The 15,613-nt window shown below is 42.8% G+C and overlaps 1 protein-coding gene across 1 annotated transcript in view; it reads left to right on the top strand.

The window, feature by feature from the left end:
- Mthfd1l (methylenetetrahydrofolate dehydrogenase (NADP+ dependent) 1 like) overlaps positions 1-15,613 on the top strand; it is a 191,149-nt gene that overhangs the window by 3,307 nt on the left and 172,229 nt on the right. Inside the window, exons 2-7 of the mRNA XM_078018905.1 lie at positions 4,835-4,919; positions 5,826-5,876; positions 5,980-6,033; positions 10,287-10,411; positions 12,224-12,324; positions 13,404-13,540. Of these exons, the coding sequence (XP_077875031.1) occupies positions 4,835-4,919; positions 5,826-5,876; positions 5,980-6,033; positions 10,287-10,411; positions 12,224-12,324; positions 13,404-13,540 (553 nt within the window). The remainder of the gene's footprint in view (positions 1-4,834; positions 4,920-5,825; positions 5,877-5,979; positions 6,034-10,286; positions 10,412-12,223; positions 12,325-13,403; positions 13,541-15,613) is intronic.

Here is a 15,613-nt window from a genome sequence, read left to right as displayed (position 1 = left end):
TAACATCTGTTGTAATCATGACAGCACCAGATTCAGCACATGCAGAGCCTGTGCTGCAGTCGGGATGCTGAATATCCTTCATGTGTTAAAGGGTTGGCCCACAGTGTGGTGCTGCTAGGAGGTGGAGGAACTTTGAGAGGTGGGGCCTTAGAGAAGGTCCTTAGGTGTTTGGGAGCAGGTTCTTAAAGGGGATTGTGAGACCCTGGTATCCTTTATCTTTTCTTTCTGGCTCACGAAGTAAGTGGTTTTGCTCTGCCACATACTCCCATGATCATGCCTTGCCCTTGCCAGAGCCCCAAGGCAGTGGTGAGCTGCCCAGTCTTGAACAAGAGTCTCCATGACTGTGAACCAAAAGAAATCTTTCCTCTCTGTAAGTTACTTAGATATTCTGTTGTAGTAACAGGAAGGTGTCTAAGGTACTGAAGACAAAAATGACATGACCTTTTAAGAAATACCATATCCCCAGTGCTCTTATAACACACATGGTAATTGTATGGGGTGAGGTCGGGGGTAGAAACAGTGACCTGCAAATAACAAAAATATGTTGGAGTTTTTAAATCAAATTCAGAAAAGGCAGATCCTGAATGTGACATTTCAGAATACCTCAATTAAGTTGGTTTGTTTTCTTTTTATGTATATACATAAATGTGAGTGGTTTATGGCAAAACACATTCCATGTGTTAATAAGTCTAAAAATTTTTGTTGGGCCAAAGGTGTACCTCAGTGGTAGAGCACTTGGGTAGTGTGTGAGAGGCCCTGGGTTTAAGCCCCAACACTACCAAAAAAATAAATAAATAACTAAATCTGTCAGTACTTATAGCATAAATACTTTGTGTTAAAAAAGATTGTGCCACAGTTAACTGGCAGAATCTTTTCTTTTTCTTAGTGGTTCATAAAATAGTGGTGTGTCTTTTGTTATCTTAGATTTGGTGGAATGCAGTAAAAAAAAGATCATCCTGTTGGGGCCCTCAGATCAATCTTCTGCATACTGTTGAAAATAGGCCAGGCTACTCTAATAGAGATCTTAATTCATTTTGTGCAGCTATGGCAGAATGCCACAACCTGGGTAATTTATAAACAACAGAAATGTCTTGCAGTTCCAGAGGCTTGAAAGTCCAATATCAAGGTGTCTGTATCTGGCAAAGGCCTTCTGGCTGCATCATAACATGGTCAAAGGCAGAAGGGCAAGAGGGATAGGGTGCAAAGTCAACCTTTCATCAGGAACACACTCCCAGAAGTGTCCTCATTTCCAATTATCTGCCAGCACTGCTGCACTGGGGATTAAGTATCCAACACATGAACTTTGGGGGACACACAGAAACCATAGATGACGATCCCTATGATGACCCCTATGATAGTTGATCCCTGTGATGGCTACTCACTGCTCCAGTTCTGGGAAAAAGACCATCGCTTTGGTGTCACCACCTCACAGCCAGCAATCGGGGAAAGGGCCAAGGTTGCTGGTTCAGGGTCCTCTTGACTGAGCATTCTTATTGTCAAGAAGGCTCACAAGAGCCCACCCAGCTACAGGTGAGTGACACTGGGAAATATGCTTCCCAGCTGGTGGCCACGTTCAGCTAACATGGAAGTACTATGAAAGGAAGTTCCCAGCCATTGTTATTGTTACTGTTGAATATTAAACTGCTCTCCACTGCTTTTACCCAGAACTCCTCCTCTGAACACCGGGATGTCTTTGGAGGAGTCTGCTTTACAAACCTTTGTTATATTTCTAGAATACCTCTTTTGCCTGTAAAGAATAGAAAAGTTGAAATGTAGAACATTATTAATAAATAGGCTCAGCATGCAGAAATATAAACCTAAATTGACAGTTTTCAATAACCTGACCAACTGCTTCCTCCCCAGCTCTTTGGCAGCATGACCACAGCTAGCTGAGGCAGCTTTGTGTCCTGCTAACCTACTTGCTGCCCAGCAGGCCAGAGGACGAGCTGCTGGAGATAGTAATGGTGGAAGATACATCTAGGGTAATTGTAACGAATAATAAAGCTAGTGGTGATGGCTTAGGATACTATTAAATTATCTTTAATACTAGAATTCTGAGTTTTAGTTACACATGACAGTCCAGCTAGCATCACACACTCCTCCCACTTGTTCCCAGTCAGATGGAGTTAACAGGGCCATGTGTTCTGGAAAATCTCTGATCAGAAACATTTGTGCTACTTTTTGGCTTCGTTGAACCTGGTGGCTTCTTGCTTGCTGTGCTCATCACTGTCGGAATAATGAGTAACCCTCAAACAAGTGGCAGGTTGTCTGGGCAAGGACGATTTGTTTTATTAGCTTTGTTGGCTACAATGTTGAACCCTGTTTATCCACCCATATCTTCTATACTCTCCCAGCTATTTTAAAAGGAAAACCTCTTTTTACCCATGACTTATCTGTGGTAGTTTTCTTTTTGTTTTATTGAGGTGGGCAAGACTTTGGATGTTTCTGAGGAAATGACTATTGCTATCAGTATGAGTGTTTTTAGTGCTTAGGTTAGCTTTATAGCACAGGAAAAAAAATCCAATCATAAAAAAGGAATCAGGGAGCTGGGGTGTGGATCCACATTCCCAGTGACTAGGGAGGCTGAAGCAGGAGGATCACAAGTTTGAGACCAGTTGAAGCAAGTTATTGAAATCTCAGCAACTTAAGGGAGATCCTGTCCTAAAATAAAAAATAAGGTGGTTGGACATGTGCCCCTGGGTTCCATCCCCAGTGTCCCTCCTACATCCAGAAAAAGTAAGAGAATAGAAAAGAAGAAGGAAAAGGTTGAGAGCCCCTGGGGAGCACCTGTCTTACAGATAAGGAAGCCGGGCTCCGTGGAGACCAAGCCAACTGCCAGCCCTGGTAGAGCTCCAGACCGGGCTGTGTTTCCATGTCAGTGACCCGACGCCCAGTCTGAGAGACACATTCCTGGGCCCCACCCAAAATCTTGACTCAGACTCTCTGGGGCGAGTGTAGAAACCTTTATTTTTAGCAAGTTTCCTGGATGGTCCTTTTGCCACTCCCATGCGTGAGCAGCCTCTGCAGGCTGGGAGGCAGTGCGGCTTGTGGGCCTCAGCCACCCGTCCCAGGACCCATGGGGTGTAGTGCCCATTTATATGGCAATTTACCAACTTTACCATTTGACCTCATTTATTCAACACAATAGCACAGCTACTTTGCTGGGAATTAGGTTGCTTTATCCCAAGTGTTTAAACCAAAACAAACAAATGGCTATGTACAGTTGCCTGCCCACCTAGTCTTCCATTTCTAGCCTGGGTGACAGACAATACAGAGGCTTGTTGGTTGTGAGTTTGGAAGCATTTCTGTCCTGAACAACCATTCAGCTCGTCCACCCACCAGAGGGCTGCCAAGTGCCCTCTGGTCACATTTCTAACTACCTTGTTGAAAACTGGGAGTTGCTCTTGGCAACTGACTGCTGATGGGATCTTGCAGGAATCTCTTGTATTTTTTGAAATCTATCAGGTGCTTGTAAGAACCTGTTGGAGACCAAAAACACCATTTGAAGATGGTCTAGGGGTATAGTTTAGTGGTAGAATGCTTGCCTAGCATGTGCAAGTCCCTGGATTCAAAAAACATGGTTTTGACACTTAAGTCAGGAACTTCCAAGGGTGAACTTTGATCTATTGTGAAGAGCGGGTGCCGCAGTCTGGCTGGGCACAAATCACGAGCCACTCAAGCAGGAACAAACTTTATTTCCGAACTCCACCAGCACACTCCACACAGGCTCCCTGGGAACCTCTCTCTCATGCCACCCTCCGCAGCTCCTCCAGGCACACACCACACCAACTGGAAATCCCTCCTCCGGACCTTCCCCAGCTAATGCAAACCCTCCAGGAATCCCCTCGAGAACTCCAAAGCAGCAAGAGCCACCCCATTGCCCAACAGTAAAGGTCAAATATGCAATACAATCAATCCAGCATCACAGCAATTATATATTAGCTTAACTCCAATCATCATCTCAATGATCTCAAACATTCCCTCTAGCAAATGCCAGGCATGGCCGAGGCTCTCAACAAGGGGGGGGGAGGGCCTACTGGTGTTGTTGGTGTGCTAATGAGAACATTTCATATGGGTGAAGGTGGCTTCTGAAATCCCTCATCCAGAGAGCAAGCCTGGTTCTTGCCATATTTACCTGGTCTACCCACCCTGGGCTGGTACCTTTTACCTCTGGGGCTGTGAAACAAAGGGCTGAGTTTGAGAGGCGCTGCCCCTCGTAGGTAGAGGCTCTTCCAGAGAGGCCTTTAGGGTGCTACCAAATGGATTCTGATGTACCCCATTTCTGCAACTTACATTTCCCTCCCCTTCCTCTCCCTTCACATTGTTTTTGAAACTCTGGGACGAAGAAATCAGCCCAATACCATTTCTTATCCAACAGCCAGCCCCCTCTCTGAGCCCCTGTCTCCACCACCCTCTCCCCACCTACATTTTCTTTCCTTCTCCATGGTCCCCAAACTCATTTCTCTGGTAGAGGAATGGGATTACTTAAAATAGAAACCCAAACTTTTGGGTATAATTAACTTGGGGAATGCAAGAGAAAAATTCACCTCTAGAAAATTATCATTAACATTTAGCTTGTTTCCTCTGCATATTTTTAAAAATTAGATTGTCACATTTTTACAAGTTAGGATTTCTTGAGGTCCCTGTTGGCACTGTTGTCCTGCTTCTCCCCACCGTGCACGGTAACCTGGGCGCTCCTCCTGTTGTCTTCTTATTGTCACCTACAGTAACAAACTGTGTAAGAAGATACCGTGAACTTTTAAGAAAATATGTCCTATCCATTCTTTCTCCTCATTAACAAAGAAATGACTTCTGTTTTCCTTTCTCAATTTAGAGAAGTCATTCAAAATTCGAAAGAAGTGCTGAATTTATTGCAAGAAAAAAACCCTACCTTTCAGCCGGTTCTGGTTATCATTCAGGTAAGCCTTCGTGCTACTTCAGGATGCCTCTCAATTTAGAAAATGATCATCAACAGAAGACCAGCTCGCTTCTTGTCTGGGAAGAGCAGGCTCGGTTTGTTGATGCTTGGTGGTTGCCCTGCTGAGTCCTCTGTAAGTGTGGGTGGCCCCAGAGGTCAGCAGTCAGGTGCCCACACAAATTGCATAGTGCAGGATTTAATGTAGCCCGTGGGTGTTTATAAATGCTTATCAACTGTGATTTGGAGGTGATTGGGAAAAAGGCTCCCCTTTGTCTCTGAGAAAGACAGCCGCTAGACAACATGTGGGTGCTTGGTAATCTCTTCACTCAATCTTTTAATGCCTGCTGTAAGCTTGACATGCCAGGAGTCATTACCATGTCAAAAGGGCATTGCGTGTCATGAACATTGTTTGGCGGCAGCCCTTTAGTGCTGAGCTACCGTTGCACTGTTTGCCCTCATCACTGGCATCCTTGTGTGATGGCAGGTGCAGGGAAGGGACGAGGTGGCCAAGCCTAGAGCCTGGCACACCCAAGGAATTGAACTGCCCTGTTGTGTTTGGCATGCTTCCAGTGTGTCAGAAGAGCAGCTTCCAGATCTGTCGGGGTGTGCTTTTCCAGATATAGAGCCGTGCTCTGGGTACTTAGGTTCTTTGGGGTCGGATCCATAGCCCCTCACTAGGAACGGTAGTTAGCAGGAAGCTGGGTCGAAGTAACATAACTTGGAAGTCTGGGTATGTTCCTAAATACCAGCTGTTAGTCCGTTTTTATTTTTTATGCATTTTCCATACTGTCTTTATGATTAGATCATTTGTAATCACAATAATCTGTCGCTGCATTGTTCTGTGCCTTCTTGAGATGTGTTCTTCACGTCATTACCTTCTCTTCTCCTCTTGTCTCTCTCTCCTAAGACAGGAGATGACAACTTGATGCAGGAAGTCAACCAGAATTTGGCTGAGGAGGTGAGCATTGCTGTTTTTTTGGTTTGGTTTTATCTTGTTTTAATTCATTGTAATTCTCATCACTATAAGCTCCTAGTGACCGACAACCTCGTGTTCCTTTCAGGCTGGTCTGAACATCAGTCACATCTGCCTTCCTCCAGACAGCAGCGAGGATGAGGTAATTCCAGCCCAGCCCTGTCCACTCCTCTTTCCTCTCGAGCCCTCAGGACGTCTCCTGGTGGTGGGGAGAACAGGCTTTCTTGGGCCTGAATTTGCAGGGGGAAGGGTCCGTTTTTTCCTCTGATGTCAGTGTCTTCCTGTCACCCACTGTGTTTCTCGGATGACTTGAGCTGTGGCTTTGTGCTTCTGACTGCTTCCTCAGCCACTGCCTCAGCGGCTGGTAAAACTGTCAGACTGTGGATGTCTGGAGACCCGGCTCTGTCCTTGCTCTGTCCGGATAAGTCCTTTGACCCTGACAAGCCGATCTTCAGGGGTTTTAGTCAGTTTTTTCATCACTATGACCAAAACCCCAAGGAGAACAGCTTACAGGACAAAAAGTTTATTTGGGGCTTGTGGCTTCAAAGGTCTCAGTCCAGAGACGGCTGGCTCCATGGCTGACTCCATAGCTCTCGGCGAGGTGAGGCAGCATATTGCAGGACAAGGGCCCAGTGGAGGTCAGCTGCTCAGCTCACAGTGGAGTCAGGAAGCCACAGGGAAGGTGCACTCCCTAGCAACCCCGCTCCTCCAGCCGCGCCGCTCTGCTTACATTACCACCCAGGCCACCATTCAAACTAATCACTTCACCACTCAATGTTTGTGCATTCACAGGAGCTACTGGGGGACACCACATCAAATTCGTAACCCCTCGGCTAGCATTCTGGGACTCCTTCAGTGGCATCGTGAGGCAGCTGATAAAAAACACCCGAGTTTCTTCTTGCTGCTATTCCACGTGATCTAGTAGTTTCTGCCAGCAGCCTTCCCTCCTGTCACCTCCAGCGGGAGAAGCAGCACCCCATCAGCAGTGGCAAGGGGGCTGGGCTACACACCACAGGCCTTCAGAGGACCTGGGCCTCTTGTGGCTGGCTTTCCTCTATAAGGATCGGGTTGGGATTCATAGGATAGAAAGCCTCAAGTAACAGAGTATTAAATAGCAGAGGAGTTTATCTCCTTGTACGTGAGTGAAGTTCAGAAGTCAGCAGAGCCAGGCTGGTAGCACCACAGAGTTGTCCGAGGCTTAGTCCTTCCTGCTGGTCCATGCACTCTGTTATATGCCTGGTTGATGATGGCAGGGTCACCTCTACCAGTCACACTCACATTCCAGCTGCTGTCAAATAAAAATAAATCCAGACTTGGTAAACAGTGTTGTTCAGAAGGATTCTTTCAAGGTATAGAAAGAAACTGTTACAACAGGGAAAGTGAGGAAGGGGGACAAAAAGTTCCTAGACACTCAGTGGATACCTGAAACCCCCAATGATCCCAGACCCTAGAGATACAGCACTTTGTGGCTTCTCCTGGGTGTATCTGAATTCCCTGCTTCACTACCTACCCTTGTGCTTTGGGCCATCATTAAGTAAAATAAAGGTTACGTGAAGACAAGCACTGCGATGCTGTGACTGATTGGCTAACCAGACAGCTGCTTAGTGACTAAGAGGCAGGTAACATATACAGTGTGGACACTCTAGACGAAGAGAGGACTCACATCCTGGGAAGGAGGAAGGGGCAGGTGCTAGATTTCATCTCGCTACTCAGAACAGTACACAACTATAAACTAAGAATTGTTTATTTCTGGAAATTTCCACTTAGTGTTTCTATACCATGGTTGATCACAAGTAACTGAAAGCTTAGGAGGTGAAACTGCAGATGACGGGGAACTACTTGTATTGCAGTAAGGAGAATACGTGACTGTGAGGCCTGCCATCCTGACCAGAGTCAGGCAGAGAGGGGTTATCTTTTATAGGGAGGAATAAACGGGGCAGAGGAGGGGTGTGAGGAATGGGATGAAAGCCTGGCTTGATGGGATCTTAGAGCAGAGAACAGTGTTCTCTGGGGCCAGTCTGTTCTCCACAGGGACACCTGCTTACTCAGCCTGAGGGTGGCCCAAGGTTCAGGGACCTGCAGGCATTTTATTCTGATCGGCAGTGGGAGCAAGTGATCAGCTAATCATTTATGAGACTGAGGGTGGATGCTGGTAGTCTATTTCTTGCCTATGTCTTATGTGATCTGTGAGTCTTCTTAAGTCCTGTAGGAAGAAGCAGTTCTTGGCAGGACACAGAAATTGGGGGCAGGTTTCCTAACCTTGCCTCTTTTCAGGATTACATGACCCAGGAAGAGTTCAACATTGTCAGTAGCAAGGGAAAGACAGGACAGAGACAGGCTCCCTCTCTCCCCTGTAAGAGGATTTCCTGAAGGCCACAATTCTCCCCTTGTCTTGGTTCTGTCCTAGTTACCTGGCGGGACCACAAGAAAGGCTGGGAAAGGTAGTGTTTATACCAGGAGGCCTCAGATCACTTACTACCTCAGCCAGCAATCAGAGGTCAGTTACTAGGGAAGAAGAGAAACCCGGATATGGGCAAACAGATTCTGCTGCACATCATTTCAGAGAGTGACGACTATTAAGACACCTGTGACACAGCGTTCACCAGATGCAGAAAAATTGGCTCGCCAATTAGTCAGGACCCCCACCGTCTGCCATAGAATATGCATTTCTTTAGGTCATCTTGACACTGTCATCCACAGCCCCTGACTTATTTTTTGACAAGGAATCGTTTATTTTTCTATTTTTCTGGCGTGAAATTCTGATAAAGCAAATTAGTGTGGAGTTATGGAGTATTATTATTACATTGGAAAGGAATATCTTAATTTACTAAGGTATTTTGACTTTTGTGGCCTCTTCCAAATCTGAGATACAGGCAACAGAGGTTCCCTCTCTACATTCTGAGCTCTGCTTAGAGGTCACGGCCATCACGCTATCAGCCCTTTACCCCTTAACCTGCTTTGTTTCTCTTCACATTTTGGTCCCTTCCAGAGCTTTTAATATTATTATTGGATAGGGGAAGTGTCTTGCCTCCCCATGAGAATATGAAGTTTACAGGGACAGTTTTGTTCACAGCTATTTCCTTTACTTAGAACTCAGGCAAAGTCGGTGTTCCAAACCTATATGTTGGGCAGGACACAGTGACACACTCCAGTAATTCCAGCAACTTGGGAGGCGGAAGCAGGAGGAACACAAGTTTGAGGCTGACTCCTGCAACTGAGTGAGACCTTGTCTCAAACTAAAACTAGAAGGGGGCAAGCAGAGAAAGACTGAGGATGTAGTTCAGTGATGAAGTGCCCTTGGCTTCAACCCCCAGTACTGAAACAAAAACGTTTGTTTGTTTGTTTGTTTGTTTTTTAATTGGGTAAAAAAATAGTGAGCACCCGGGTATAGCGGTACACACCTGTAACTCGGCTACTTGGGAAGCTGAGGATCCCAGGTTCAAAGCCATTCTGAGCAACTTGCCAGATGCCACCTCAAAATTTAAAAAAGAAAAGAGTGCAGTTGTAGCTCAGTGGTGAAGTGCTTGCCTAGCAAGCCTGATCCTGGGTTCTATTCCCAGTGGGAAGAAGCAAGCCACTTAGCTGAGTGAATGAAACAATTTTCTTTCTGAATTGGTTATCTCAAATATCCTTTTCTTCCCCTACTAGGCAGTAATGCTCCAATAATTTTTATTAAGACAATAGAAAAAAAGTGATCAATCAATGCTTCCTCTAAGTGAGATCCATATGCATGAGCTAGAATCTTCTTACTCATGAGCAAATGATTCGGTTATGTAAAATGAATCAGGATCTTATCTTCTGGCATAAGAAAAGTGGTAATCGGAGAAAGAAGAAAAATGTTGCTTCCTTGGCGAGGCATCTAGTCATTCACCATCTAGTTCATGTCAGCTTCCCAAACTGTTTTCATAAGTTATAAATTATTTTAGTGTTCCCTATAAAAAGGAACTCTGTGTGCTGAGAATTTCTCTCTCAAAAGCCATTGGGAAAGCTTCCTGTGTGCCATTTAGATGCAGAGAGCCTGGGGGAGAGGAGTGCTTGAGATCCAGGCCTCCCTGGAAGCCTGTGGTGTGTTGGGGTTAAAATACGCCTGTTGACAGGGATGGTCTTCTGTCCATCTGGACCTTAATAACTGTGAAGCTCTGCTCTCGTTTGCTCTTTTCTGGCAGAGTAGTGAAAAGAACCATGAGGTCACTAAGAAATTCAGCCAAGCTTCTTCTGAGCTTTTATAAACGTGACGAAAAGAGGCAATAAACTTCTTCATTGTGATGTACACCAAAAGTCTTCGAAAAGGAGTAAAAAGAAATGATAACAGATGCATCAGGAACCCATTTTTCAATATAAAGCTGCTTTTGTTGGGTCTTATTTCCACACAAGTATTTTTTTTTTCCTCTTTAGATTATAGATGAAATCTTGAAGATTAATGAAGACAACAGAGTACATGGCCTTGCCCTTCAGGTCTCTGAGGACTTATTTAGCAACAAAATCCTCAATGCCTTAAAACCAGAGAAAGATGTAGATGGGTAAGAAAATTATGAAAGAAAATTATCAATATTTATTGCAACATTATTTTTTCTACTGAGATTTCTTTCCGCCTAAATTCTCTTTGTTGTTGTTGTTGTTGTTTGAGGGTTTTTGTTTTTGTTTTTTTGTGCAACTGTCAGTGATTGGAAGATGAAAAAAAAAATCATTTTCAATATTTCAAGGGTTGGAGAACTTATAAAATTCTGTGTAGAAAAGTTCTGTATCTGGGACAATACCCTGGCCCTTTTGTAGTGCTTAGGAGCCATTTTGGAGATAATCTTAGACCTTCCTATTGTCTGAACAAGTTCCTGTCTTACAGAGTCTGGCCACCCTGCTCTTCTAATACCTTTTCCTAGGTAATTCTACCAGACCAGAGGAGAAATCTAAGACCTGATTCCCCAGCAGTACCATATTCTGCCTCAGCCCCAGGCCAGTTGAGAAAAACAAAACAAATACTTTTATTAATGGTACGAGATTTTATTTGAAATTGGAGACAGGCCTAGGAGCAGGAATCCATGCTCTGTCTGATGCTGGTCTCTTGCTTCACATCATGGTGTGACGTAAGGTACATGGAGACAGTCCGGGCTACAATGGAGGATCAGCACATTTCCTGGGGATTAGAACTCCCATTGTTTTACCTGGCAATATAGGAAAGAATTTTGTACTATGGCCAAAAGAAACAGTGTATTTAGGGTTACATGGTTGTAAGCAAATTTATAAAGCTAAACTCCAGATCTGGCATCTCCTTCCGGGGCTGGAGAGGCCGCTCCCTCCCTGAGACACCCAGGCTTCCCCCTTCCATCCTTTCATTATGCCTGGGAGTAAAACTAGGGACTGCTGAGGACGGCAGGTATAGGTCAGTGGTAGAACACCAGCTGACGATGCCCAAGGCCCTGGGTTCAGTCCCCAGCACCACCAGAAAAAACATCTGTTGTCATGAAACTCTGTAATCATATAGGAGACTCACCCCAAAGGGAGAAAAAGCTCTAATCAATGAGAAAATTTATAGAACCTGACAGTCTGAGGGAACAGTAGTTTCAAATCTATCCTACAAGGAATATTATAAAAAGAATTATGAAAACATGTTGTCTTCATTTTGTTAGTAATCTGGATTGAGCCCATCATTTTAGGCTTCTTGTTTTTTGGATGTTTGTCCAACATTTTTTCTTTCTTTCTTTCTTTCTTTTTTTTTTCTTTTTTTTTTTTTTTGTGGTACGGGAGATATTGAACCCAGGGATGCCCCACCACTTATTTTGAGATGGGGTCTTGCTAAATTGCTGAGGCTAGCCTCCAACTTGTGATACTCCTGCCTCAGCCTCCCACATCACTGGAAGTCACTGGGATTACAGGCATGCACCACTCTGCCTGGCTTTCTTCCTAGATTTGAACAAGGAAAGTCACAGAAGCCATCGAAAGCATGTGATCACTTATTTTTTTTTCCCCTTGATTTGCCAAGGAGATGACTACTGAGTCACGTGGGGGTCAGATCTGTGAATCCCAGGTTTACTGGTCTGAGGTTGGAAAGTAGACAGCACAGTAGCAGGGCACCCTTTCCTGTGGTTGTGAGGGGAAGCCCTGTGCTGCCCTGTGCTGTCCTTGGTGTGTGCACAGAACCAGAATACCCACGGAGGGGCAGCAGGAGGAGTTTGGGGGGCTGCTTTAAGAAGATATTGGCCTTGGCTTCCTGCCTCCCCTTTAACTCTCATTTAATATATTCTTTCATCAAACATGGCCAAAGGGTCATGTGAATTACTGTCAAGTGGTTTGGGACTCGGGTTTTCACATCACACCTCCCTTCTTCTCCAATTCAGAGTGACTGATATCAACCTGGGGAAGCTGGTACGTGGGGATGCTCATGAATGTTTCGTCTCACCTGTTGCCAGAGCTGTGATTGAACTTCTTGGAAAATCAGGTCTGATGCTCCTTTGAGAATGCCAATTTCTATTTATTGCTGTTATTTTTAAAATAAGGATTTTTTAAAAATATTACATGATTTTTAAAATAAGGATTTGTTTCTGAAAGATTCTAATTGAAGCACAGAGTGATATTTAATGTTGACTTTATTTTTCTCTTTTTTCGGGAGATACAAATGAATAACTGAAAACTTTTTCTATAGGATTGATTATATGAGAATATGAAAGAGAAAATGGCAGAAATGAATGTTAGTCTGTTATAAACATTTTCCATTTCTCTCATGAAATGGTTGAAATAACCACCAAGAAATTTCAGGTTTCAATTTCTCAAATCTGTTATCTAAATCTAGATAAGACTCATTTTAGACTGAAATGAAGACGCTGTTGATGTTGTGTAGAACCCAGAAATCTAGACTGGGACTGATTAATGAGCCATAGGTTTTTCAGTAATCATGACTTCATTTCCATCATTGTCCTTTTGACCTGCAAGTCAAAGAGAAAAGTTCATGTCACCAAAATGGAAATAAATACATTAATACTGAGATCTTATTATTTAGGGGCTTTCTAGCTGAAGACATAAAAGTTCCACTAACTAAATTTTTCACTTCTCCAATTTGAATAGAAAAGAGGTAGATGCCCCTTCCCTACCCGAACATGAAGAAAACAAAAATCTACAAATACACAGCAGAGTTGTGTTCAAAGACTGACTTTCAGACCATATCCTTTGTACCATATCCGTTGGGCTCCGAACTCTGAGCTAATTCATACATAATGGTGTTTCTACATTATCTGAGTTATCATCATGGATGATTCCAAGCCACTTTACCAGATAATTCTGAAAGTATGGCTAGTAAAACTTAGGAACATGTTGCAGACACAACGTCAGCAGTGAGAGTGGAAGGGAGAGGATGTAACCTGAGAATTTCGGTTAGTTACCTTGTGCCACTCCTGGTTCATAGTCTCTGTGATTGGTGCTGAAGAGCCAAGTTTTAAAAGAATGTTTTTCCTTAAATTATGTCTATCTGGGAGCAAAGATCTGGGCTTCTCTTATAATGTTTAATTTTTATTTGGTTGTTAGGTGTCAGCTTAGATGGAAAGAAGGTCTTGGTGATAGGGGCTCATGGATCTTTGGAGGCTGCACTTCAATGCCTGTTCCAGAGAAAAGGGTCCATGACAATGATCTCCCAGTGGAAGACACCCCAGCTTCAAAGCAAGGTAAATTCCACGTGGGAAACGTGCAGCCTCGAGCATTTACACTAGGAAGGAGGAAGGGCTAGAAGTGGACAAACAGCACTTAATTTCAGGAGTTAGAGAAAGAGCAACGTGGAGTCTTTAAAAGCAGATATTAGTGCGATAGAAAACATATGTGAGAGATTATCAACAAAGCCCAAAGTTGGTCCTTGGAAAAGACTGCCATACCGCAGGCCAAAATAAGATAAAGAGAGGGCACCAATAATATAACCACAGAAATAGAAATTGCTTTTTAAAAAGGAGACTGTGAACACTGTTACTCTTGTGAATTTGAAAATGTGAATGAAATGAAGACTTTCCATGTAACTTACCAAGTGGACTTAGGTAAAATTGAATAGCATATTTCCATTGAAGACATTAAATCAGTCTTCTTGCTAAGGAAGCAAACAAAAAAAGACACAGCAGGTGGTTTTACAAATCAAAGGACAGATTGTTCTAATCTCATCTTTTCTCCAGTGAGTGGAGAAAGAAGGAACGTGTCCTAACTCATTTTATGAGTCTCAAAACCACATAAGGACAACATGCTAAGGAAAATTAACCGGTTGATTTTATCTGTGAATAGAGATGAAATAGTCATGAGAAAAATCTTATAAAATCAAATACCACTGAATTTGGTTTATTTTAGGCTTGCCAGGGTGATTTAACATTGAAAATCAAATTTAAAACTATGTTCTTACCATAGTACGTATAGAAAACTCATTTGAAAAAAAATTCTAATATTCATTATGAGTTTTTCTTTAAAACAACAAAACCCACTCGAACTAAAGGAGTTTCTTAACCTCACTTAATAATGAAAATATTAGAAACATTTAAAATTAGGACAGACAAGAGGGCCTGTTAGCATTGTACTGGAATTTCTAGATAATATAGTAATACAAAGAAAGAGACAGAAAAGAAATTAATGAAAATTGTATCTAAATTTTTTAAAGTAATTATTTAATTGTAATGAAAGTTATTAAGAAAACAAAGCAGAGATACTATGTTCACAGCTAAGACTATGTTGTCTCCAAATTAATCTATACATTTTAATCAAAATCCTGGCATGATATTTTTTTGTAGAATTTGACAAATTGATTCAAAAGTTTTCATGAAAGCATAGAAGACAAAATAAGACTATTTTGCAAAAATAGTAAGTAGGAGACCTATCCATGTATATACAAGTTGAACATCCCTAATCCAAAAGTCTAAATGTTCCAGAATCTGAAACATTTTTGTACTGATGTGATACTCAAAAAGTTTCAAGAGTTTAGATTTTGAATTCTCAGGTTAGGGATGCTCAACCAACTCATCTGGGCAGATAATTTCAAATCTAAAACCTCCAAAGTTTAAAATACTTCTAATCATTTCAGGTAAGGGTTGCTCAACTTAGTATGAATTAATAATATATTCATTGTAATTAGACAGACTATTTGAGGAAAAGACACTTGTGAACAGATTCATGCATCTTTGGAAACTTGAGAGCAGGAGTTCCTGGTCAGTACGGAAAGGACTGACAATTAAAAAATGATGCTTTTTAAACTAGTTATACATGTGGATAAAACAGAAGTACCAGCCTGACACTCTGAACAAACAAACAAACCAAAAAATCACTTCTAGATTAAAGATCTAAATGTGGGAAGCAAAACTGTAAATCTTCTAGGAAAAAAATGTAGGAGTATGCTTTTAAGATGCTGAGATAGAAAGGATAGCTTAAGAGACCCAAAATGTCTACCCTGTAAACTCGTGTGGCTAAATTCCAATAAAATTTTATTTACTACTGACTTGGGTCAGTAATCCCAGCTACTATGGAGGCTGAGGCAGGAGGATGGCAAGTTGTGGACCAGCCTGGTTGGAGATGTGGCTTAACGGTAGAGCGTTTACCTAACCGGTGTGATGCCCTGGGTTCAGTCTCTAGTACTGAAAAACAAAAAGCTTTACAAAAACAAACAGCTTCTTTGCCAATTCCTGCTCCATAATGTATATACTTAAAAAATGAAATTGCTTTGTTAAGAAGTACTAAACCCTCTTCAGAAACAGAGAGAACCCCAAAATCACAAC

This window comes from Ictidomys tridecemlineatus, chromosome 8 (genome assembly GCF_052094955.1).
Source record: "Ictidomys tridecemlineatus isolate mIctTri1 chromosome 8, mIctTri1.hap1, whole genome shotgun sequence".
Taxonomy (NCBI): Eukaryota; Metazoa; Chordata; class Mammalia; order Rodentia; family Sciuridae; genus Ictidomys; species Ictidomys tridecemlineatus.
The sequence above is the reverse complement of the archived record's forward strand: the minus strand, read 5'-3'. Positions and strand labels throughout refer to the sequence as shown.